At 36.3% G+C, this 26,605-nt stretch overlaps 1 protein-coding gene across 1 annotated transcript in view; it reads right to left on the bottom strand.

Moving 5' to 3' along the window:
- WDR70 (WD repeat domain 70) overlaps nucleotides 1-26,605 on the bottom strand; it is a 308,191-nt gene that overhangs the window by 30,569 nt on the left and 251,017 nt on the right. Inside the window, exons 11-13 of the mRNA XM_041749114.1 lie at nucleotides 24,654-24,753; nucleotides 21,789-21,873; nucleotides 20,141-20,279 (exon numbers count right to left, since the gene is read on the bottom strand). Coding sequence (XP_041605048.1) covers nucleotides 20,141-20,279; nucleotides 21,789-21,873; nucleotides 24,654-24,753 — 324 coding nt within the window. The remainder of the gene's footprint in view (nucleotides 1-20,140; nucleotides 20,280-21,788; nucleotides 21,874-24,653; nucleotides 24,754-26,605) is intronic.

The following is a 26,605-nucleotide window of genomic DNA, read 5'->3' as shown; positions in this document are numbered from 1 at the left end:
AGCCAGGTGGTTATTGTTTTTAGTTCACAAAGATCCAAATCTCATAAAGCTTTTTCAGGAACAACACATATTTGCAGGCATTGAATAATATCTCCCTATCTATGAGATAAACCAGCAGGACAATAGCAGAAGTAAAACAGAGATACAGCATACAAAGACTTGACATTAACCTGAATGAAAAACTATTTAGGAGAAGGCTCACTGGAAGTTATGATCCTTTGAATTCATTACTGGTAAGGAAAATAAGTGGTGCTCTGGGGTCAAAAAGAATGAGTTCTCAGTGAGAACTACAACCTGTTTTTAATTTTTGTCTGCAGTAAGAGGGCTGAGGTGGGAGGTTCAGCAGGGATGGAATGAAGGGGGAGAGAGATGGAAGCTAAAATTGGTACACAGAGACACCATGTGCTAGGTGCTGCAGATCTCACTCTGATAGAACAAGTAATGAGCGGAAACATCAATTCAAGATTTATTAAGAACCATCATATGCCAAGCAACATACAGGGACTAAGGATAAAAGGGTACAATTAACTACCACTATTTTCAGTTTTTTTAAAAATTTTATTTATTTATTCATGAGAGACACAGAGAGAAGGCAGAGACATAGGCAGAGGGAGAAGCAGGCTCCTTGCAGGGAGCCTGATGCGGGACTCAATCCCAGAACTCCGGGATCATGCCCTAAGCCAAAGGCAGACACGCTCAACCACTGAGCCACCAAGGCATCCCACTATTTTAAGTTCTAATAGTAAAATGAAAATCATGAAACTTCTGCCTCCCAAATTTATCTCAGGCTAAATTTCTCTGGTTTCTTCTCCCTAACCAGCCCATTCTTTTGTTAAGACAAAATATCTGTAGATCTCCTCAATCCCCTTTGATAAAAATTCTGGCTCCCACCTGACTGGCAAAAAGTATGTATATAGTTATATGGCTGCAAATTCTTCTCTGACATTCATGAGGAGCTCAAGAGGAAATGTAAGAGTCTGCAGGACTTCTAATTCTTGTCTGACAATACTCTACAAGAGTCATTCTTAAGTTCTGCACCACTGAAGACAGCTGAGATGTTCTACTGAGAAAATAAAATCAGAGTAGCTATGTTTTCCCAGTCGCTGGGGTTAGGGTGTAAAATTAAGTTAAAAGGGTAGGATTTTTACAATTTTAGGTTTTCTTTCCACAATTTTTCCTAAATCTATGATGCCTGCTACCTAGTGTCCACTAGCTAAAAGATGATAAAACATACAATAGTGAGTGAATATTAACAAAAGTCCTTGAAAATAGTATATCGTATACAGTTTGGCTTTTGGGGGAGGGTTGCCATTTTGTATATATGCTTGCGAAATCTACTTCATAATACATGAAAAAAAAGACACATTTTATTTTATAAAACTGTGCTTGGTTGGTAAGATGGAATTAAGTTTATCAACAGTTGATGATCTACAAAGCACAGCCTGACTTATAGGCGCTTTGTTACTGAGATTCATTTGAAAACCATGCCTTGACCACTGGAAATCTCCAAATGGTCACAGCCAGGTATATGGAAACATGAGAAGAGTCACAAATGTAACTTCATAAACCCTACCTAGAATAAGTTCATCCAAGACAATACTCAGTTCCTTCAAGTCAATGGTTATACGTCATCATGCCAAGAGTGCCCCATTTAAAACTGAACCCCACAAGTTACCTTACTCTGCTTTTTTCATTTTTCCAAAGCATGTATCACCTTTTAACATAAAATATAATTTATTGTTAATTATGCTTATTATCTGCTTCCCCAACATGAACATATTTTCCACGTAGGCAGAGATCTTGGTGTCTTTGGGATGGTACTATATCCCAAATGCCTAGATTAGTATATGGTATTCAATCAATGTTTGTGAATGGAATGAGCTAAAAGTTAGAGTTCACCCTAGCCTAAATGGATTGCTTGGCTAAGTGGAGTCAGAGATAATTTTCAAGTTAAAATCATTACTATCTATGGGGAATAATTTTATTTCTCTAGATCATTATCAAACTCAAGTATCCTACAAACAAAGTAGGGTTCATTCCTTCCTAATGTGGTCTGAGAAAGATGGATGTGCATAAACCAGAGAGCGAAAGACAATAGTAAGATGGGCTTTCAAGGGCCTTCAGAAATCCCAGCCATCCACAAATGGCTCCAGGACAATCTCAAGGACATACTATTAAAGTTATTTCTCTTCCTTGGTTCTCTAGAGGTCTGGCTAAGCAGTCTAAGATTACTGGTTCTCAAATATGTTTTCAAGCAAGCAGGGTGCAGAATTGGAAAGGATCCACAATGTAGGCCTGGTAAATTCCAAGACACCCAGCCAAATAGGCAGTTTCCAGGGGCAGCAGGTTACTGTTACTCTCTCCCTCTACGCTAAGGGTGTAAATGTTAGAGAGGCAACTGCCCAGGCCAACAGACCAAGGTCTGATTACTTTCTAGGGAGTCCAAGCTCCGGGCACTGTACCTCTCTCTATTCCTGTTCACATCCTTTGCCCTCCAGAGCTGTTAGACACACACATGGCTGGTCAGCATAAATGCCCATGGAGAAGCACATCTACCCGCCTTTCCACATGGAAGCAAGGAGAATGCAAATAAGACCCCTTGAACTAAACAGTCATCCCAGAGCTCCATCCACTGTGGCAATGAGTCACCAAAGCAGCCAATGAGGGCTCTGTGAGCAGTCTAACTTAGGCAAAGGATACTTAAGGCTCAATTACCCTAAGACTGGTTATTAATCAAATACTACAGGGATTCCAAGACACGGAATGAAGAAACAGAATTCAAAGTCAAAGGTGGGTGGGCCTTTTTTGTTTATTAATATTTATTGTGTGTGTTTAGCTAACCTTTGTAAACTTTGCAGCTAATGCGGCTCCGCACTTTGTCCTGTCAAGGAAATGCATCTTATAGCAGAGAGCTGGCCAACTGCCAAACCAAACAATCCCTGAGACAGCGGCAGGGCTGGGGAGCAAGCAGAGCTGCCATGCTGCTAACTTGTCAAACATACATACCGGGCTTTACTTAACAACAATGGGACACGTGCCTGCTAGAAACCCAGGGAACTATCAGAAGACATATGAGCTATAACTACTTAGAAAGAGTGCATTTGGGATCCCTGGGTGGCGCAGCGGTTTGGCGCCTGCCTTTGGCCCGGGGCGCGATCCTGGAGACCCGGGATCGAATCCCACGTCAGGCTCCCGGTGCATGGAGCCTGCTTCTCCCTCTGCCTATGTCTCTGCTTCTCTCTCTCACTGTGTGCCTATCATAAATAAATAAAATTAAAAAAAAAAAAAAAAAAAAAAAAGAAAGAGTGCATTTACTCAATCAACCATTCACTCAACCCTTCCTTCATACTCTCTTCTTGAGGAGGTGCTTCTGTGGCTGAGGGTTGACATAGTTGGACCTACAGATTTCCTGGGCAATGCAGCAAATGGAGGGTCCCAAGCATGTCTAAATGGAAAGACCAGAGAAGAAAATGACACAAGAGCTATAAAGATCTAAGAGAAAGCCTTCACACTGTATCATGAGATTCAAATGGCAGAAGACCACTACAATGTGAAGGACTAGATTCTGAAAATAGTTTGCCTATTTTAATATACTGATTTGTTCCATTAAATTGAAAAAGCTTTTTATTCTTACACTCATCTACTTCATCTTACCAAAACAATGTGGGTCCACTAATGGCTTCCCCTAGTTCTACCTAAGCTGAACTCTATTTTATTTTATTTTTAAGATTTTATTTATTTATTTATTCATGAGAGACACAGAAAGAGGCAGAGACATAGGCAGAGGGAGAAGCAGGCTCCCTGTGGGGAGCCGGATGTGGGACTCGATCCTTGGATGGAACCGCGGGATCATGTCCTGAGCCAAAGGCAGACATGCTCAACCGCTGAGCCACCCAGGCATCCCTGAACTCCATTTTACCGTAAAATTAGGTGTAGCCTTGTAAACCAAAGCCTACCTTCATTTTAGCATTATAATTTGGTAACCGCAATCTGCCCCAAAGGTACTTAGTTCTAGCAGCAACCATATAGAGATGGTAATGGGGCTATAGATAATAAGCAAGATGACAAGAAGGAATTACAAGACTTTAATGTAAACAGAGATCTTTATTCTCTGCAGAGACCAAAGGAAAAAACAGGGGTATGGGCTGGGGAAGAAGAGAGCACTGTGTACAAACAGCAGTGTCAATATTCTAAAACAGGAATTTTGGAATTACTCCTTAGCAAAAGTAAAAAGGCCACAAAAAAATCCAAATAATTTATTTCTGTGGTTTTTCTGGTTTACTTTAAGTGAAATCATGGAAGCAAATAGAGGGAGGAGAAGGAAACCAATGAGAGAAATGAATTTATATTCTAGGACATGGCGGGAAGGGTACTACTAGATATCTGGAATTTTATATTATTTAAAGTAATTGAATTCTTGCAACAATACTACAAAATTAGTAATGTTATTCTCATTTCACAAGAACAAGAAACTGGGGTTTGTAGGAGGGTGGGTAACCTTCCCAAGGCCACACAATTTGTACAGAGGAGCTGGGATCAGTGGGGAGGTTTTCCCACCTCCAATCTTATCCTCTGATACTACTTAATTATGCAAAGTCCTATTTTAGAAGATGGGGAGGAAGGGATGTGGGAGATCTGAAATCATTTCCAAACCCACCTAAGCCAGAAGTAGAAATCTTAGCAAGTTTATATTAAAAGGCAGATGGTATAACTAAAATCATAAAGGAAAAGGCCCACTACTACCCAGGTCATAAATGTTACTATAAAAGAAATCAATGCCTGCATAATATCTTAGGCATCTGTAATGTACATATCCAAACACCACCCTTACTCTACTTTACATGCTAAAAGAAGCCTAACATCCTTCATAATTTTATATCTTAAACATGATTATGATGAAACACCATTTCCTGATCCTTCCCAGCTGCTGACCCACACTGTAAACCAAACTCCATCTGGTTTTTTCATGTTTGGTTTTTGTCACAGAGTACCAGAATGGATAAGCTACCTAGTGGTTCCTTGGGAGAACAAGTACTTTTCGGAATTTTCAAATAAGGAGCCCTACACCTGTCTGTGAAGGAGACCGTCACAGTTTTGCAGACCTGTAGAGCAGCAGCCTCATAGTCATAGACATCCTCAGGAATATCCAATGCATCTGAATGGTTTTATGTGTGCTAATTCTCAAGGCTAAGATCATAGATCAAGATATGAGTCCAAAATAAATAAAAGGAAGGCAAATGAAAATGGAAAAATACTGGAGAAAGAACTTTCTTCAAAGTTTCACAAGCCCAAGTTTTATTTCACAGAAAGAAAAACTGCTTTGTACATTAAAATACTGAACCAGAGAGGTAGAAGACTAAGATGAGAATTCTTTTTTACCTTTCTAGGCTTTTGTCCTGTTCTGCCAAAGCCCTGATTTTTCCAAATTTGGGTTATTCTTCAGCATGCATGGGCCATGGGTCTTGGCTTCATCCCTCTAAAGTTCAAGAAGCAAACCTGAGGAATAAGCCTCAGCCTCCAATAAATAAAACTCCTCAACACCCACCTGATCTCCATGGAGACATCCCTCAAATGGAAAAGATTAAAGACAGACATTTTCTCTGCTCTTCTTTCTAATTACACACCTATCTTTTCTTCCTCCTCCACACCTCCTCCAACTCTACAGAAGTCCTACCATAGGCTGGACATGTAGCAACTAGCACTCTTTGCTGGAAATCTTCTCAATCTTCCCCCTTTCCTGCCCCAAATAATTTTCTGATAAACCAAATAGCACCTCAACGGTAAAAAGAAAAAAACATCATACCATTTTTATAAATGTAGAGTTTGCTGCAGAAAACCAAACAAGGAAATAGTGCTGCTCTATCCCTGCCATAAATATTTGATACAGATGTACAGATCATGACTTTTAAAAACTAGCACCTTATTATCAAATTAATTCCCATCAAAGCCATGGAAAATTCATTTATTAAAATCTTCTCATTTACAGCCTATGCTCTATAATTAAGGTAATTGCTAAAGCTGCAAAAATCTGAAACCTGTAGTTGTCCTTGGCACTAAATGAATCACATCTGTATCTGATAATAAAAATGCCTAAAGAATTTCATCACAAGAAAAAGTTCTCAGAGAAAATGGAAGGTCTCTTGGGTAAGAAAATTAAATACAATTTTCTTCATCTAATTCAAAACACTAAATGTTAGTTCACTCCAATCCACTTATTTGAGAAGAATTTACAAAGGCAAAGAAAGCACAAATAATGACTGAAGAAAATCTGGTAATTATTCTTAGTAACAACAGTCTGGGAGCAAGAAACAAAACAGGCGGCTGGAAGCTGGAGTCCACAGGATGAGTGACACCACTGGTGGATCCTACACTATCCCAGAGGCTCCATATCACAGTGGTCCACATAGAAGCAGCACTTACTGCAGGCATACTCCCAAAATTCTAGCAGAGCTTCCCACTGGTAGGCACAGGATAGGTTGCCGATGTGCCAAGACAGGTTGTTCCTCAGGCCTGAGATCCCCTCAAGCTTTCAATGGGTTTAGGGCACTGGAGCCTTAGGCAAATCAGTTATGGCAAAGAATACTTTTATCTGTTTATATCACACATTATCATTATGGGCACCAGGTTGAGAAAAAGCTTGAGAGACACTACCTAAGGCCATGTCTCTCAATCTAATCTACACAGACAGACCTAGTCCTCTTTACCATTCTGGGCACCAGGTTGAGAAAAAGCTTGAGAGACACTACCTAAGGCCATGTCTCTCAATCTAATCTACACAGACAGACCTAGTCCTCTTTACCATTCTTCATTCATCAAATTAAAGATGGCCAAGGCCGTATATGAAAAAACCCACAGCTAACATCATATTCAATGGTGAAAAGGTTAAGAGCTTTTCCCTCGAGATTAAGAACAAGACAAAGATGTCCATTCTCACCACTTTTATTCAACATAGTACTGGAAGTCCTGGCTACAGCAATCAAACAAGAAAAAGAAATAAAAGGCATCCACACTGGTAAGGAAGAAGTAAAACTTTCACTATTTGCAGATCACATTATACTGTATATAGAAGAAAATCTTAAAGACTCAACCAAAAAACTAGTAGAACTAATAAATAAATTCAGTAAGGTCACAGGAAAGAAAATCAATACACAGAAACCCACTGCATTTCTATACACTAATAATAAAGCGGCAGAAAGAGAAATTAAGAAAACAACCCCATTTCTAAGTGTACCAAAAATATTAAGATACCTAGAAATAAACTTAACCAAAAAAGTGAAAGATCTTTACTTTGAAAACTATAAAATATTGATGAAAGAAATTGATGACATAAACAAATGGAAAGATATTTCATACTCATGGATTGGAAGAACAAACATTGTTAAAAGTCCACGTTACCCAATGCAATCTATAGATTTAATGCAATCCCTATCAAAATATCAACAGTATTCTTCACAGAACTAGAACAAGTAATCTTAAAATTTGCATGGAAAAAAAAAACTTGTATGGAACCACAAAAGACCCCAAATAGTCAAAGCAATCCTGAAAAAGAACACAAATGTGGGCATCATAATCCCAGATATCAAGATATACCACCAACCTGCACTAATCAAAACAGTATGATACTGGCCTAAAAGTAGACATAGATTAATAAAACAAGATAGAGAGAGCAGGAGTAAACCCACAATTACATGGTCAAATAATCTTCAACAAAGGAGCCAAGAATATGCAATGGGAAAAAGACAGTTTCTTCAACAAATGGTGTTGGGAAAACTAGCCACATGCCAAAAAAACAAACAAACAAAAAAAAAACCTGGAATTCTCACACCATACACAAAAAAATAAACTCCAAATGGATTAAAGACCTAAATTTAAGACCTGAAACCATAAAAATCCTAGAAGAAAACACAAGCAGTAATTTCTCTGACATTGGCCAAAACAACATTTTTCTAGATAGGTGTCCTGAGGCAAGGGAAACAAAAGCAAAAAGAAACTATAAGAACTGTATCAAAATAAAAAGTTTCTGCACAGCAAAGGAAACTATCAACAAAACTAAAAAACCTACTGAATGAATGAAGGAAGATATTTGGCAATGATGTACTGGATAAAGAGTTAGTATCCAAAATATATAAAGTACTTATATAACTCAACACCCAAAAACCAAACAATCTGATTAAAGAATGGGCAAGAAGACTAGAATAGACATTTTTCAAAAGAAGACGTAGAGATAGCCAATAGACACATGAAAAGATGTTCAACATCACTCATCATCAGGGAAATGAAAATTAAAACCACAATGAGATATCATCTCATAGCTTTCAGAACTAAAATCAAACAAGAAAAAAGTGTTGATAGGATGTGGAGAAAAACATACCCTTGTACGCTGTTGGTGGGAATGCAAATTGTTACAGCCACTGTGGAAAATAATATGGAGGTTCCTTAAAAAATTAAAAATAGAAATGCCATATCATCCAGTAATTACACACACACACACACACACACACACACACACACTGGAATATTACTCAGACATAAAAAATAATAAAATCATGCCATTTGCAACAATATAGATGTATCTAGAGGTGCTAGGTGAAAACATGCTAAGTAAGTCAGTCAGACAAGGCACATATCACGAACTCGCTCATGTGTGAAATTTAAGGAACAAAACAAAGCAAAGAAAAAAAGAAACAACCAAAAAAACAGATTCTTAACTATAGAGAACTGATGGTTACCTGTGGGGAAGTGGGTTGGAGGAGGGGTGAAATAAATAAAGGAGATTAAGAGTAAATTTATGATGATGAATACTGAATCACGTAAAGAATTGTTGAGTCACTATATTGTACACCTGAAACTAATATAACATTGTATGTTAACTACACTGGACTTAAATTTTTTAAAATGATAGAAATGGACATAAAGATAATAACCATAAATCTTCTGTTTTTCTAAATAAAGCATAAGTGGATAAAGCTATTAAGTCTCTAATGATAAGATAAGAAATAGACATAATTAGATCTTAGAAATCATCAACTATATAAAACCACATCAAACCAGACTGGAAAAGGTGAATCTCCAAAAATTAACTATAAAGCACCATTTATCTTAATACAGTATAGGTAAAGATGTTTTACAAATCATACTCTTTTACTTGGCCCTTTGGGGGGGGGGGTCTCACAACCCTCCACCTCATACATGACGAAGCATTATCTATCATTCCAAAAGAGAGAGGAAAAAAACAAAAAAACAAAAACCAATACCCTGGGATATGTGTTAATTATAGACCTCTTTCTTCTCCACACTATATATAATTGTGAAAGTCTGGCCAGAGTTCCTATAGAACAGCTGGAAAACTTGTTACCAAAGATCGTTTATCAAATTCAGCTTGGAAGAGGAAAAACTGTCACAGAATATCCTACAAGACATAAAGTCCTTCACTGGTCTACTATCAGTTAGACAGACGTAACACGGCGCTGGGGTTAGACAACAGAGCACTAGTCATTACTGCATTGTATGTTTTCACTTGTATAAAGAATAGTGTGCCATTGTGAACACCTTCAAGCAACTACAAAGTCAAGTTCTCTTTTTCTGATATTTTATAAAGGAGTCAAGTATGTTTTTTCCTTCTGGGTTGTATTATCTAGTGGCTAATTCTTCATCCAGCTTTGCCATTCATGGCAATCATATCTATACAATGAAATATAAATAAATTTAAATATAAATTTAAAATACACCAAACACAAGAGTGTAGAGAAGGAAAAAAAGGTTTATATTTAATCCGAAGAGTAATAGTGACTCTGCGGGTCCAAAATGGAAGCAAAATGGTAAATGAAGAACATTTCTTTGAAACTGCTAACACCAATAAGTAGCAGATGCCTTTTAATACAGCATGATACAGTGTTAAATGCCACTAGAAAATAAGTAAACTATTAAACTGTACAAGTCCTCCTTTTGGTTCTCATTTTTTGCTTTCAATGATTTATGAATCCTAGAGCAGCATGTGACTGGCCCTTCAAGTCGACGCAACTCTTAAGACGAGATCATTTCAAATAGATTATCAGATAGATAATTACAGGAACAATATCTCATTATAGGCTTTTAATGAATTCCTACAGCAAGCATTTGAAGAGAATAGCTGAAAAGAGAGTATCAAAGAGAACAGAAATGTTGAGAAAATATGATCCACAAGGAAATGTTAAAAAAAAAAAAAAAAAACAACTAAGTTTGGTTCTCTTAGACAAGAGAAGACTGAACAGAAACTTTATAATAGAGGAAACAGAGGATGTTGACCAGCTGTTCTCCAACTCCATGAGGACTCGAGTAAAGGATGTGGGCTCTAAGCTTAAGAATGTGAGGCTAAAGCACGTGAAAAAAAATAAAAAAGATCTGATTGTAAGGGATTTCAACAACAGGAATGAACTCTTTGGGAGGGTTGTAAAATCTTCTGTTAAAATTAAGTCTAAATTTCACATAGAAGGGTTAAAGCGTAGTTCTCAGGTAGACAAGGAGATGGACTCTGGAAGATAATACTGAGAAACTAAACAAAGTATGCTTGATGCCAGATGGCAGCTAATTAAGCAAAAGCCAGTAGCTTTGCCTGTGGCACGGTTACATCAAGGGAACACACCACCAGAGCAGAAGTGACTCACACCAGGATTAATGATATTATTTTATTTCCTACAATATGAATTTCCCTACAAATGTGCAAGGATGTTAGAAGCTTCCTCCTAGGCACATCTGCTGCAATCTGTACTATTTCATTATGTATTTTCCATTACCATCATAATTTTTTTTTTTAAAGAATGAGAGAGAAAGGGAGAGAGGGGTAGGGAAAGAGAGAGGGAGGGGGAGGGTGGAGGGCGAGGGGGAAGAAGAGGAGGGGGTGAGACAGAGGAAACATTCCATTCAGTCTCCCCTTCCAAATATAGTTATATAAGACAGAAGGCATAGAACACCTATTTGAGGACTCTGAAAAGTAAATAGTAGTAAGGAGATTAGGGAATTAGTCCAGAATTCAAATCATCACTGAAGCAGAAGTGAGTTTACCATCTCCCTTACTTGGGCACTTCCTCCTATCCACCCCCCAAAATCTGTGATGTACAAAATATCAAAATTTTGAAAAACACAGGTGAGTCCAAATCAGTTTCCTTTTTGCCTTAAGCTTTAGTACAGCTTGGCACAATCCTGTTATTCATCCCATTTTTATTTAAAATATTGTTTTTTTATTCATTATGGATTTTTTGCATTAATTTTCATTTTTTTATAATGCTGCATTAAAATGTCATTTCTCTTGACTGCAGAGTTTTTTGGTACCTCCCTAAATTTTGTGCTTGAGCCTGACCCTAGTCCTGAACCTAGACCCTACTTCAACCTAAGTCTCCCTCTATTACATAAAATTTAGCCCAAAATGGACCACAAGACCTAAATACAAAAATACAAAACTTTTAGAAAATCTGAGTGACCTAGGGTCAGTCAAGGAATTCTTAGATGTGACACCAAAAGCACACTCTATAAAAGAAAAAACTGATAAATTGGACTTGCCAAAACTAAAATCTTTTGTTTTGGGGTGCCTGGGTGGCTTAAATCAGTTAAGCGTCTGCCTTCAGCTCAGGTCATGATCCTGGAGTCCTGGAATCGAGCCCTGCATCAGGCTCTCTGCTCAGTGGGGAACCTGCTTCACCCTCTTCCTCTGACCCTCCTCCCTGCTTATGCTCTTTCTCTCTGTCTCAAATAAATGAATCTTTAAAAAAAAGACAAACTTTTGTTTTGTAAAAGATGCATTAAGATAAAAAATAAGCAACAGACTAGGAGGAAATATTTGTAAATATCCTAAAAAGAACTTGGTAGATACCAAGAATATATAAGGGACCGTCAAAACTTAACAGTAGGAAAACAAACAACCTGATTTAAAAATGAGCAAAAAATGTGAACAGATGCTTCACCAAACAGGATAACAATGCACAAAGATATTCAACATCATTAGCCATTAGAAAAATGCAAGTATAATCATGATGAAAGACCATTCCATACCTATTAGAATGTATACAATAAAAAATGTCTGTAACAGAAGTGATCATGAGGATATGGAATAAGTGGAAAACAAATATGCTATTGGTGGAAATGCAAAATGGTACTGTTACTCTGAAGAACAGTTGGCATTTTCTTATAAAAATAAACACATACCCACTGTATGACTCACCAAGCCTACTCTAAGGTATTTATTCTACAGAAATGAGAACTTTTGCTCACACAAAAACTTACGTATCATTATTTATGGCAGCTCATCCATAATCTCTAAAAACTTTAAATAATCAAATGTCCTGTAATAAGATGAACTGGGCTATATTTACACAGTGGAATACTACTCAGCCATAAAATGTAACAAACTCTTCATACATAATATGACATGGATGAGTCTCAACAGCATTCTGCTGAAAGGAGTTGATCTTTAAAAAGTTATATACTGTGTGAGTTTATTTAGAAGACATTCTTGAAAAGGCAATACTACAGTGGAGAACAGACCAGTGAATGCTAGGGGCTGGGAGCAAGGGAGGAGAGGAGAGAATGGCTACAAAGGAGTTTTTAGGGGATGATGGAACTGTTTTGTATCCTGATTGTACTGATGGTGGCTACATAAATCCGTACATGTTTTTAAAGCACAGAACTATATACTTTTTAAAAAGATAAATTTTACCATATAATTTTCAAAAATAATAAAGAAACAGCACTAAACTAGTTATCATTTTCCTTACTTCAAACATTTAAAGACTTGATCAAGCAGATATTACCACAAAATCAGTGGTTTCTTTCTATTTGCATGTGCCTACAGATGAGCCCTCAACTGTATTCTTCAAATCCTGAGAATTACTGTCCGGAACATCTACACGTGATAGCTTTACATGCAATGAGAAGTAATGTAATCAAACCTTACTGATACCAGCCCCCTCACACACTGTGAAGCTAACAGCTTAGTAGAGGACTCTAACTGAGGTCCTGGTACTGTTTAAACTGAAGTATAGTAATTACGCTATTTACTTCACGAAATCCTAAAAAATGAGTTAGCAATCCAAACCATGAAAGCCGCAAAAATGCAACACTGTTTTTTGTCATAGCTGAATGACGTATCTTTTTTTCAGTGATTAAAGAAAATAGTCCTACAGAAAAGAGTACTGGGTGATCACGGTGCCTCTTGACAACAAAATATTGTCCTAACAGCCATGCTGACAATAAACAGGTTGCGGCAGAGTAAGAGCCATGTAACTGCCGTACTGTAGGCAGATTCACCCTAAAACTCCATCATCTTCATACGACTCAGAAGACCAGGAAACAACCAGTGTGCCGTTCTGGTCCCAATGAGCAAATGCTCTACATACCTATGTGGAATATGTTGTCTTATCACTTGGCTATGGGAAAATATACTTGTTATGTCATATACCCTGTACTCAGAATGTCAAGTAATTGGGGTCATCAGTTTGAGGTCTTGTTATTAATTTCTTTCATGGAGCCAACTCCACAGTTACAGAAAGCATATATTCTGGATCTGTCTTCTGAGTCCAAATATGTTAATTAATATCCATCTTGAATCTGCATTGTTTGATACTTCCAAGAAAGTATATTATAGTAAAAGTTCATTAAGCTGATGCTGTTTATCCAAAATAATACATAATTCAAAGTAATTGCTATTCCCTAGTCAACCAGCTGCCTAATTGCCTGTTAATAAAAATCAGATAATGGAAAGCTAGTTAAACTGAAAGTCCATTTTTTTACATCCCCTGTGCTTCACATTAAGAAGGTTTCACTGTATTTTATTATTTTTTTATTTTTATTTTTATTTTTTTTTATTTATTTATGATAGTCGCACAGAGAGAGAGAGAGAGAGAGAGGCAGAGACACAGGCAGAGGGAGAAGCAGGCTCCATGCACCGGGAGCCTGACATGGGATTCGATCCCGGGTCTCCAGGATCACGCCCTGGGCCAAAGGCAGGCGCTAAACCGCTGCACCACCCAGGGATCCCTCACTGTATTTTAGAAGGCAGATAAATGCCAATATAGTCTTTCTTTCGAGTTTATTTTCAGTTGGCATTTGCACTGCCAATAGCTCAAGTTCCCTCTGTGCCCTATTCCTTGAATGATCCCAACTGGGCAAAGACACTGCTGGACTCTTTTCTTTCCAGAAAACTTTTAAAGAGGTACAAGTCCGCCTGAGCTAGAACCTTGTATCAGTGAGACAGATTAGTCTACTCCAAGGATAAAACAGAAGAACAAGTGAGTTCTTCAACTCCTCAGAGACAAGCTTTCACAAGCACAGCTTCATTAATTTGTTTGAAATGAATTTCTGAATAGTTCCATCTAGACGCATATGTAAGAAAAAAGACACTTTCCAAAATCAATTCTGAGGACTTCTGGAATATCCATTAATTTGAATGGCCTTTCTGCTCTCCTACATATGTACAAACAATGGGGAAGACTGTAGTCTGAATGGTCAGCATGTCCCTTACTCTCATAAATTAAGACAAACAGCTAGTTTTGTGAAGAAAAATTCATTATTTTATGGCCCCTTAATACCCATTTCTTCTTTTCCTTCAATCTCTGGATTTAGAATATCAATATACTCTTCTAATAAAAACATAAAAACTTATGTAAAATGAAAGTGGTGATACTTTCATTTATGTTTATATGGTTATATGTCATTCTTCGGGTTAATAAATACAGCAATTTTCTTGGACATCAGAATGTATTTTTTTTAATTTTTATTTATTTATGATAGTCACAGAGAGAGAGAGAGAGAGAGGCAGAGACACAGGCAGAGGGAGAAGCAGGCTCCATGCACCGGGAGCCTGACGTGGGATTCGATCCCGGGTCTCCAGGATCATGCCCTGGGCCAAAGGCAGGCGCCAAACCGCTGCGCCACCCAGGGATCCTTTTTCTTTTTTTAATTTTTATTTATTTATGATAGCAGAATGTATTAATTCAAATATCATATCTGAGAATAATCTATGGATGATATGATTAGATACGATGTTTAATTTCTTAATGATCTTTTTTATGTTGTCAGTTTTTTAGATTCAACATGTACTATTTTTATAATCAGAAAACATAACTAAAATACCAAAAGCTAAACTGATATAGTTCCTACTGAAATATATATGTTGAAGAATCAGATCTTGCAAAGTGAGGAAAAATAATGTAAATTTAAGTTCCCTTCATACCTTCACCTAATTAAAGAAGAAAACATGGTTGGTATGTTTGTGGAAAATGGTTTTTTCAAAAGAAATCATTTTATTTTTATGCAATATGGACCTCACTTTCTCTTCAGTATATCTAATAGGCTATCTCTATAATAAGACAAATAGGTCTTAAATGAGAAATTTCTCCTTCTTTTGGTAAATATGTAAACTATAACTTAACATAATTTTAACAATGATTATGTATTTTCAACCAATATTCATGATACTAAGGGGCAGGGATAAATCTGGTAGAAAAATTTTAAGTTCTCTCTATCTTTTAGGGAAAGGCCAGAGTTAATATTGATAATAAATAGAAAAGTCATTGTTTTTATTTCACTTTTCTCCATTTGATGAAGATGAAAATAACTGATAAAGTTCCAGGAAGGCAGATCCAGGATATATGATTTCTGTAACTGAGGAGTTGGCTCCATGAAAGAAATTAATAATAAGACTTCAAACTGATGACCCCAATTACTTGACATTCTGAATTTTCTTTTTTAAAGAACATCAATAGATATGCATAATTTAGATTTCAATTCTTACAGGAAGGGGATATTCTACAGAAAAAGTAATGGTAGAAAAGAAGCAAAAATCTAAGATAATCTTTGTTCTTTGCTATCTATTCTCTTTGGTGGTTGAAAAATGTTCCTAAAGATAAGCAAATATTCTTTAGATAGTCACAAATGAATTTTTTTCTTCTATAAGAGACCTTTACTATTATATTTCTTATGTTGGTACTAGGATTCTCAATCAACTTCAAAATGTCCAAAGAAGTCTAGTTGAAAAATGAATGAAAGAATAAAATAAAGCAGTCTAGTTGAAAATATCAAAGCAAATTTCCCTTGCCTTCCCTTCAGCAGCCATATACCAACCAGATCAATCGTGCTAGATGCTATAGCTATGTTTTGTAAGTTAAGATTTGATTTTTTCTTTCTATTCCTCACTTTGTTCAGCCACTGTTTACAGAAGCAGGGGTCCCTCATCAAAGTACATAAACTAAGAAACAAATCAAAAGATTACTCAGGATCAAGTGTGAGATTTCTGGCTTTTTCCCTCCTACTTTTATTTCTCTTTACCCAAGGGAAACACCTGCTATTTCTTTTAAATTACTGCCAAAAGCTACAGAGGTGAAGAGACCACCATCTTAAATAATACCAGGTCAAAAAACTTAATTCCATTATGCTTGGGTTAAAGAGTATAAATTGTAATACACTAGTATAATTATATAAACCATGTCCTTTGATTTATATTAGTTAAAAAGGAAATTCTGTTAGTCATTTTATAACAAATTATAGTTTGATGAAAAATTACTAAGCTAATAATAGTCTATAATGTTATTTCAGGGCCTCTCCTGAAATAACTGGAACTTTGAAAAGGTCTGAAAATGTCTGTTTCTTCTAAACATAATTATTTTTTAAAAAATTGATACATCATCTCCAAATTATATTTTGTCCATTCTTTCTCTCCCATAATTTCATCACATAAAATAGAGTAATGGTTGCCTTTTTACTATACATAAAAGCTTAGGTCTCATGTTACACAAAAACTAAAGTGAATTTATAAACTCAAGATTCAAGTTATATTCTGGAATTTACCTTAGGGAAGAAGCTAAGCCCTCTACTCAAATCATAAAAAAATTAGATGATAAATAAGAAATACGCAATTTTTTCCTTGAGGAAATGCAATTGGACTAAAAAGGAACATCTAAAAATAGTATCAGCAGAACTATAAAATGTATATGAACATCATACAATAAAAATAGTAAATGTTAAAGAAACATTTATCATCTCCTAGTGAAGAGAGTCTCCATGCTGAATAGAGAAAAAACTTTTCATAGCATACAACAATACAGAAAATAGAATTAAAAATAATTTTCCTTTAACTTTGTTTTAAAAATGAAAAGGTAAAATGCAATTATTATATTTTTAAAAGGTATTTATTGTGAAGCTTGTAGCATAGTTTTTAATTACTAGGAAACTGTAGAGTTGTTAACATCCCTGACAGAAAACAATGTTTGGCTTCATATACATGTTGAGCCTGGCACTGTAAAATATAACTACCCATGGGTTTATTTTATTCTAGAAGAGGTTGTGAGAATACAATCACTTAGACTCTATTGAAGTAAATGGACTCATCTAGAATAGATCTAAAGCCACTGTTCTCTGTGCCTAGTCAAGCAAGTATACCACTAAATGCTGATATTAAGAATGAGATGTTGCCTTCTATGTAAATTAAAACTCAATACAGTAAGTACCTTACTACAGCAGAGTGTAGTATTTCTAAAGAAATGATTATTCTGGTTTGTAATGACAAAAATACAATAAAATGAGAGATATTTTTTGGTACTTAGGCAAAATGTCCACCTTCTTTATCCATTCCAAAGAATACATTTATTTTCCTATATTCCAAGACTTAAAAGTTTAGAAAATAGATCAGAGGGGCATTTTAAAGTTCTTTTAACATGCCATTCTACTATGAAAACAAAAACAATGCAATGTCTAATATCAACAACAACAAAAATGCAATCAAACAGATCCTAAATCAATTATCTAAAAGGCTGCTTTAAAGTGCCATGGTACTTCTGTCCCTATCTGAAATTTTCTCTTCATCTATATTAATAAATGGATCTTAAAATCTGTTTTCTGACTTTTCTAAAACACTTCAATACAAGATATATTCCATTTACTTAATGACCATTCTCCTTTGTTTGTTTTGCTTAATTTGCTCATCCCTTAAGCGTTCAGGTTTCCTAGGGCTCATGTTCTCCATCCTTTGCATCCTTTCCTTAATCAAACTAATCAGCAACCAAGAATTCAACTATAAACTGTAAATATTTCTCCCAAAACTGTGTCTTCTTTCTCTTAAGCACCAAACTCACTTACCCATCTGCCTACTGAGTATCTGCACCCAGAGGTCTCGCAGGTATTTCAAGCTCAACATATCAACAACAATGCACTATATTTCTTCCAAAATCTGTTTTCTTTTCAATCTTGGGGAACATTGGCTCAGTCTCTCAAGTAATAAACCTCAGCCTTCATACACAATACCAAATATTATAAATTTAACTTTCACGCTTTAATAAAAATTATTTGTTCTAAAGCCTAAGTTGCACTGTGCCATTCCTTTGCTTTAGAAAACAAACAAAAAACAGAATATGAAGTCACTTTCTTACTATGGTAAACAAGATCAGTTTACCTTTCCATCTCTAGATGGAATATCTCTTCTGCCTCACTCTCCAAAGACACACCTGTGCTTTAGAATATGCATTACATGCACTACCCAAACATACCATTCACTCATTCAATAAATATGTCAGGCACTGTTCTAAGCACTGAGGATATCCCAGAGAACACAACAGACAAAGTTTCTGTTCTAATGGGCTTACAGCCTGGTGGAAGAAGACAGACAAAAACCAGACAGACATATAACAGAAGCAATGGCAGTAAGTACTATGGAGAAAAAGATCTAGCTAGAAAAGCAACTCAGAGCAACACAGCAAAGAGCATGTTCTATAACTATAAAAATATAGCATGTCTTAGAAGTGTAATCATACATCCCTTAATTTATTTAGGTTTCAATTTTAATTATAGCTTAAAACCGTAACACCATGAGTAATACTGAAATATATGGTCATTGAGAGGCATAACAGAACACAGCTTACTTCTGAAACAACCAATTATAATAATTTCATTTTTTGAGATTAAAGTTGATAGAGTCAAGAGTGTTTTTCTTTGATTCTAGTGTTTTAGTTGGCTCTTGGATATACCCCCCAAAAATTATTATTAGTGCTGGCACATTTCAAATTATGTCATGAGATTAGAATCTATAAAACTTAAGTACTCATCTAGATTAGTCCCATTGTTATTTCGTTGTCTCTAACTAACTATACCATGGTTTCAAATTTAGGGCCTACAAATTAAGACTCCACAGTAATACTAGAACATTAGAGACAGGAGCTTTTCACTGGTGATTCAAAAACAGTTGTTCAATTGTCTGAATCATTTAAGTACATAATATGTCCCAACTGTTTACAAAGAACTGAAATAACTGGAGAAGTCTACATAAGGGTGCTGTTTAAGATATAGGATATTACTACAGGATTTGACAGTGAGCCAAAGAAAATTTACACAGACATTAATCAGTCTATTTCATACTCAGAAAATAACGATGCTTTACCTTACCTTCTAAATAATAATACATACTTTAAAAGACTGTAGAGGAATTCAGATTTTTCCTCTGGGAAACTTCATTATTACTGTATTACATACAGCTCCCTAGTTAGGACAGGAATGAATGAATTGGTGAATCAATGCATGCATGCAGGCTGGTGTTTTAGTGCTTCTATAAATATGTAAAGAAAACTAAAGGTTTTTTTAGATACAGAAGTGAAATTTAAAATGTTTTAAACTTCCAAATAACTAAATAGAAATTAAGCTCAGTGGAAGCTGAGTCTTACCTTAATAACAACTCTGGCAAGCAGAATTCTGTCAAAGCTTTCAAGGTTTAGGAAACAATGATACAATTCATCACTTTCTGAGGGCATAACTTTCACTGGTGTCCACAATCCTTAAATCTTTGCAAAAAAACCATGCACATTGTGGGACACTCCTTTTTGTATCCTACCTAATGATTAGCTTCTACTCTCCTTAAACTGTTCGCAGAGGGGCAGACATCCCCAGCCCAGGTGAAACCCTGACGGAAGCATGGGCCCATAGGAAATACTGGGTCAGAGGAAGGGAAAAGGGAGATCAGCCAGTCCACAACATACTAATAATTCCTATGTTGGGGAAAAAAGCAGCTACCGCTGCACTGTAAGAGGCAGGACTTATGTTCTATTTAAAAACTAAAACCAAAACAAAAGATAACTAAGAGGCAAACTTCACTTCATTCTCAAGGCTGAGGAGAGAAGAATTTACATACCGCATCCGTGATGTCTATTTCATACACCCTTTGGAAAGTCCTGCGCTCAAAGAAAACAAGTTTGCCGCTGCCACATCCCCTCTGAACAGATGTCCCGGTGACTATGAGTTTATCATCTGGACTGAAACAGCAATCAGTCCTACAGACAAAAATAGTGTTTAAGCATAAGCTTATGACCCTACAGGAGTGAGTTAAATAACATATAAACAAGACCATTGTAATAAGAGGTAACTCTGATAGGAGGCACACAGGGAGTCAAGCACTTATATTAGATTACTTAATCTTCACAATAATCCTATGGGATAGATATTATTGTCCCCATTTTACTGACGAGGAAACTGAGGCAGAGAGATTAAAGAAACCTTGCCCAAGGTCACAAAAGTAAGTGGTGCAGCTGGGATTCGAATTCAGGCAGTCTGATTCCAGAATCTATGCTTTTAACTTCTATACACTACATTTTTTTAATGTAAAGGAAGTGTGGGAAAAACTCAAGAGAGACTTTGACAGTATTATAGACAAATAGATATTGTATGACTAATGTCTAACTAGTGATTATTTTGTCCAGTTTTGGAATTATTTTTTACCACCACTAACCACCATCCTCAAATAATTTGAGTTTTGTCAAGTCAAGCACCATGAAATGAGGAGCAGGTTGAGCCGCTGGAACCTAAGAGATGGCTATGATTCAAGAGCCCTTGTTATTAGAGATCTGGCCACCTGATTGTGAATAATCTAAGACATGATCCAAACAAGTTAGGCAGTTGCATAGCTTGCAGCAGGCATAATATCTCAAAAAATTCTCATCAGCTATAAATTCATGTTTGTTTGTCCATCTGTTCGCTTTAACAGATAAATGCCATCGGCAATGGACCATGTTAGAGTTAGTGCTCTGCTATTACACAGTTTCCTCCATTTGATGCTTCCATCACCTTCACGCTCTCCCTGTTGGTCATTATTTAACACAGATGTGAAATTTTATTTCTACAAAAACAGAAAGTTTTGCTTAGGCACCAACTGTAGGACTTAAAGTTCAAATCTCACCTCAGCTGCCTCAGAAAAATCTTAAATGCTTCAGTTGTCAACTTAATAGAATGGAGATAACAGTGTTCAGCTACCTAGAGCAAGATACTCTGAACAAGTGAAGGATACTGAATTACAGATTGGAATTATGATAAGAAAAAAATTGCGAAAATGATATACAATAATTCTCAGTTATTAACTGAGACTTTCCAAAGTCTCAGGATTTTGGAGCACAGGACTTTCCAAAGTCACAGTTATTATAAAACTATGAAAAATCATTTTGATGGAATGGGGTTCAAATTTTAAGACCACAAATATACATATCTACCGTGTCATTTATACATATTAAAAGAACAATTCAATCTCTTAAAATATTTTTACTACCAACACCTATATATATGTATGTACACAAACATAGAAACTCATGAACATGCATCATTTCAACTTCAAAAAAATTATATTGCCCGAAGAATGTGCAAATAAAAGGGAAAAATAAAATGCATCTTTCAAAAACAGATTTCAAATACTCTTCCTGTTCCTTTTTAAAATACATATGATATAAATTAAGGTGAAGAAATTTCTTTTCTATTCTCTTATGTTTATCAATTCTTTAAAACATGCTACTTACATTGGGAACATGGTAGGAAGACCCGAGGCTGAAAAAAGTGGCTTATTAAACTGTCGGATGTCCCATAATTTCAATGTATCATCACCTTATAGAGGAATGAAAAAGAAAAAAAAAAGTGAATTGTATGGAAAGAACAATTTCTATGTTCAGTGTTTGCTAAACTTACTGTATAAACTATAGGAAGGAAGGAGGGGAAAGAAAAATGCACATAAGTGTGTTTTACTTTTTTAACTGGGGAGTTTGAAAGCAGTAGATGTGAGAACAGTAGAAAGATTTATGATAATGAACTGGACTTCTAGAAATAAATTTCCAAACTGATGTAGCATCTGTAGGCTAGAAGGAGCCCTGGAGAATCTACTCTAAGGAGTGATTTTACAGCAGCTGGCAGCTCCCCTATGGTATAGTTGAGCATAACCTGACTTCTTAAGAAGATATTAATTTAACAACCATCAGAACTGAAAATAGTTCAGTTCACAACAGGTTCTTTCTCCCAGTGGTGTGTAGATGAAGCTATCCATTAACATTAATGAGAATGAGCCATGTGATTCCCTTCCCTCCAGTGTAACTCTACCTGCGGCTATCATTCTTCACTTTGCTAGGCAGTACAGCTTTTCCAAGCTCTTTAAAGTATAATGAATATTCTTCTAAAAGTCACTTTTTTATATTTCTATAGAGCTACTAACTAATATTCCTGACCAGAATGAAAGCCAAAACTCATATAAGTAATGTCTTTGCTGTTCTTGCTCCCTAGGGTCCACAGCTGAAACCTGCCTCAACCTCTTGGGTCCAATAAAGAATCAGTATCAGGTGCAAGTGAGGTGAATGGAGATTTCAATAAAATCTCCATCCTCTCCCAAGCGACCCTTCTTCTGAAACCCAACTTTTGGCAAGTGTAGTCATCCACAGATTGGCTGGACTGGGGACCTGCTTACACTGGAAGAACTTTGTAAGACTCACCTTTTTGCTCTTAGTCTTAAAAAAAAGATTACATTCCTCATAATTCTCAAACAATAAGAAAACATTAATCTGCATTAAACAGTTTAGCTAATGTGGCAGGTTCTGTAGCTAGCAGGAGTTTCTTACAACACCCGGGGACTCTGTTGAGTAGACTTCCATCTGCCATATTTTGTACATCCAAGAAGAAAAAGGGTGGAATACAGTATATAGGCTGTGTTGGCGACATGTTACCCAACAGCTATTACAGGATGGAAGGGGAAGGTAAGAATTATCACCAAAATGGCTTTGACTGAAATGGAGTTAGTCCTATACTTCCAGTAATTATCAACTGATTTGGGGCTGGCCAATTTTGAAATCCTCTGAGAGGAATCTTCAAACTATGCTTCCCTCTTATTCCCCACTCTTGGCTCCCCACTGCACATTGGAGATTTGGGTATGCCATTCTAAAGCCGCAAGAGTAAATGTGAGAATTTCTAAGTGAAACATTCATCATTTGAAAAACTTTCCCAGAAGATTCAGATACACACTTGTGGGGGTATAAACCACTATTTCCAAGTAAAGAGAGAGAGAGAGAGAGAGAGAGAGTGTGTGTGTGTGTGTGTGTGTGTATAGTCTTAATTAAGAGTCATCTCAAGACTCAAATAGGTTAGAATTGATGGACCAAAATACGTATTTCATACAGATCCACTTTATATATATACCATAATATACCATGCACACACACACACCATAAATAGGTAATACATATACCATATATAGAAATATACTATATATACCATAAATAGAAGTTACATATACATACGCTTTGATTTTTTTTATAATTATGTAAGTGAGGGTAGTTTGGATATAATAGAGAAGCCTTCTTCAGAGGAAAGAGAATCTAAATGCAGTTCCCAAGGTATACAGACAAGGAACGGCTGAACTGAGTGAAAGCTGTGCCAAGTCTCTTCGTCTCCTTCTCACTTCCACTGCCCTCTACACCAGGTTGCAAATTCTTTTAGGAAAGGAACTCTGTCAATGATGTTCACAGTTTAGACCCAGCACCTAGCATAATGCTAGTTCAGAGTAGTTGCTCAACATAGAGCAGTTGAGTGATGAATGACAGACCAAATGCAGTGTTGCTAAATTAATATGGCCTACAGAATAAAGACTAAATCCTTTATGTGATATTTAAAGCCATCTGTAATGGCTCCAATCCACTTACTCTACTGTTTCTTTTCTCTCCTCACAAATGGGCCTACAGGCAGATCCTCAGTCATGTCCCATACTTCCTGTAATGCTCTGCTCATAAGCTGCCCATACTATGCTCTTTTCTCCTTCTGTCAACACTCAGTTTATCCATGTAAGAAAGAAGCAAAAATAAACAGCCTATATTCAACCATATGAATAAGGATAAGTAAACTTATCATATGGCCACATAGAACTATGGAGCTATTTAAAAACTAACATCCAGGTACACAACTTTTTTTTAACAGAATTGGGCTAAAAGTGTTTGAACTGAAAAAAAAAAAATCAACAATGAGCCAACAGAAGACTCTAAATTATAAAATAATATAGAAAAAATACAGAACATCTACAAAACTCCATGAGGTAGAGGCAAAGGTCATCCTTGAAGGCTTCAAACTCTGAGGGAATTTGAAGCTAAAATTAAAACTTAAGCAAAAAAGTACATATTTTACTTTTTTACTCAAGTAAAATTTTACTAAATTTTACTTGGTACCTTTTAAGAAAACAATATTGCCAAGTTAGAAATGTATTTAAGTTGAGAAAAATAAGTCAGACTGGCAAAGGTACATTAACAAAAGCACAGCTAGCTTTACTATTAGGATATTATTGTAACATTTGTTAGAGTTAATTATGATCATTTTTATATATAGAAACACATCCAAAAGAAGGTTTTTAACCTACCTCCACGAGAGGCAAGGACATTGCCATCATAGGAAAAAGCCACACAAGAAGTGTCTGTGCCTGGGTCATGGGCCTGTTTATAGTGAAATTTAGGATGAACCTGTTTGCAAAGACAAGCAAAGAGTTAATATCTCATCTGAATTCAAATGAGAACATTTTTGTGGCAAGAGTATTTTACTTTATCATCCAGAAAATGATATACATAAAATATTAATTTTACTTGACTACAGTATTCTTTATTCTGGAAAATCATTCAAAAGGTTTCTTGGGACGCCTGGGTAGCTGAGTGGTTGAGCGTCTGCCTTCAGCTCAGGGCATGATCCTGGGATCTAGGATCGAGTACCACATCGGGCTCCTTGCAGGAGGCCTGCTTCTCTCTCTGCCTGTGTCTCTGCCTCTCTCTCCCATTCTCTCTCTCTCTCTCTCTCTCATAAATAAATAAAATCTTAAAAAAAAAAAAAAAGGTTTCTAAACACATCCATTTGCTTTAATAAAAGAGAAATTAAGTCCTATTTTTCAGATTGCCTTAGCAAACTCTGAGCAACACAAGATTAATACAGTATTTAGTTCTTATAGCATAAAGTTATTGGGACCAATTCCTACCGTTATCTGAAAGAATAAATATAAATAAAATTATAAATGAACAGATTATTTATAAAATAAAAAATATCATTGTGGGGGGGCCTAGCTGGCTCAGTCAGTAAAGCATGTTACTGTTGATCTCACTCAGCATTGTGAGTTTAAGCCCCACATTGGGTATGGTGCCTACTTTAAAAAGTATACACATATATATATATCATTGTATTCCTAGTATATGCCAAACACTAGGCATGTGGTTGTAGGTCTTGAACTCTCTTTAATGTGCCTGTAGGATGTTGTCATGGGGGGGAGGAGAGCTAACCCTGACACAATGCTAACCATACCCTATGCACTCTATCCTTTACTACCTTGCCTACTTAATTCAATCACTTTATAAGTTAGGTTCTACTATTATGATGTGCATCTTACAGGTTAGGAAACTGAACCACAAAGACTTAAGTCCCTGATTTAAGGTCACACAGCTAGCAAGTGGTAGAGCTATTAAGTGTTTGAACCAAAAGCCTGCTCTTAAACACTACACTATACTCCTTCTCTAGTAATGTATGTTAATAGTCTTTTTACTTCTAATGTTGCTTCTGCACAGTTAAAGAGTTATAAAAGTAACTCTACTACACTAACCTTGCCATTCAGTTATGATACAGTAACCAGCACAGGCAAAATACTAGGGAGTCAATTATCCTAGCTCCACCAGGCTGGATAATTCAAGTGAAGAGACAGAAACACTGCCAGTGATAACAGCATATAGGTCTTTCCCCAGAGCTACAGGTATAAGAATACAAGTGACCCCATCTCCTTTGGTCCCATATCAACCCTAACAAGAATGAGTCACAAAACAGAGCTCATGTATGTCAGCCTCCCTCCAACATCCCTGACACCCTTTGAGCTTCCACCTAAAAGCTTTCAGTAATGAGGAGCACATCATTACCTCACAAAAGCAGACAGGGTTTTTTTCTGGTTTTGTTTTTAATAATTTGTGTATATTAAGTTAAATTTGTTCTCTCTCTTCGTCTGTATTTTTTTTTCTTCCTCTGTATTAAACATGGCTACTGCACTTCCACCTTTCATGGATACAAATAAGTTATTGATTTAACTTTTAATTGGGCATCAACTGTATGACAGATACAAGGTTAAACAAGGAAACACAAATGTACCAAATTAAACCTGGCTTTTCTCCTCAGAGAGTTGACAGTCTGGGTTAAGTATAAGAAGTGACAAGTGGTACAATGGGGACGTGAAGAGCAGTGAGCACTGAAGAGAGGTGCCTAATCCAAACCTGGGAAAGAGGGGTCAGGGTGGGGGAAGGACAAAAAAGAAATTCTGAGACCCAGCTGATGAAAGTATGAGTTAGCAGA

The sequence above is a fragment of the Vulpes lagopus genome, chromosome 3, assembly GCF_018345385.1.
Source record: "Vulpes lagopus strain Blue_001 chromosome 3, ASM1834538v1, whole genome shotgun sequence".
NCBI lineage: Eukaryota > Metazoa > Chordata > Mammalia > Carnivora > Canidae > Vulpes > Vulpes lagopus.
Note: the sequence above shows the minus strand (reverse complement) of the source record. Positions and strands in the feature narration are given on the sequence as shown.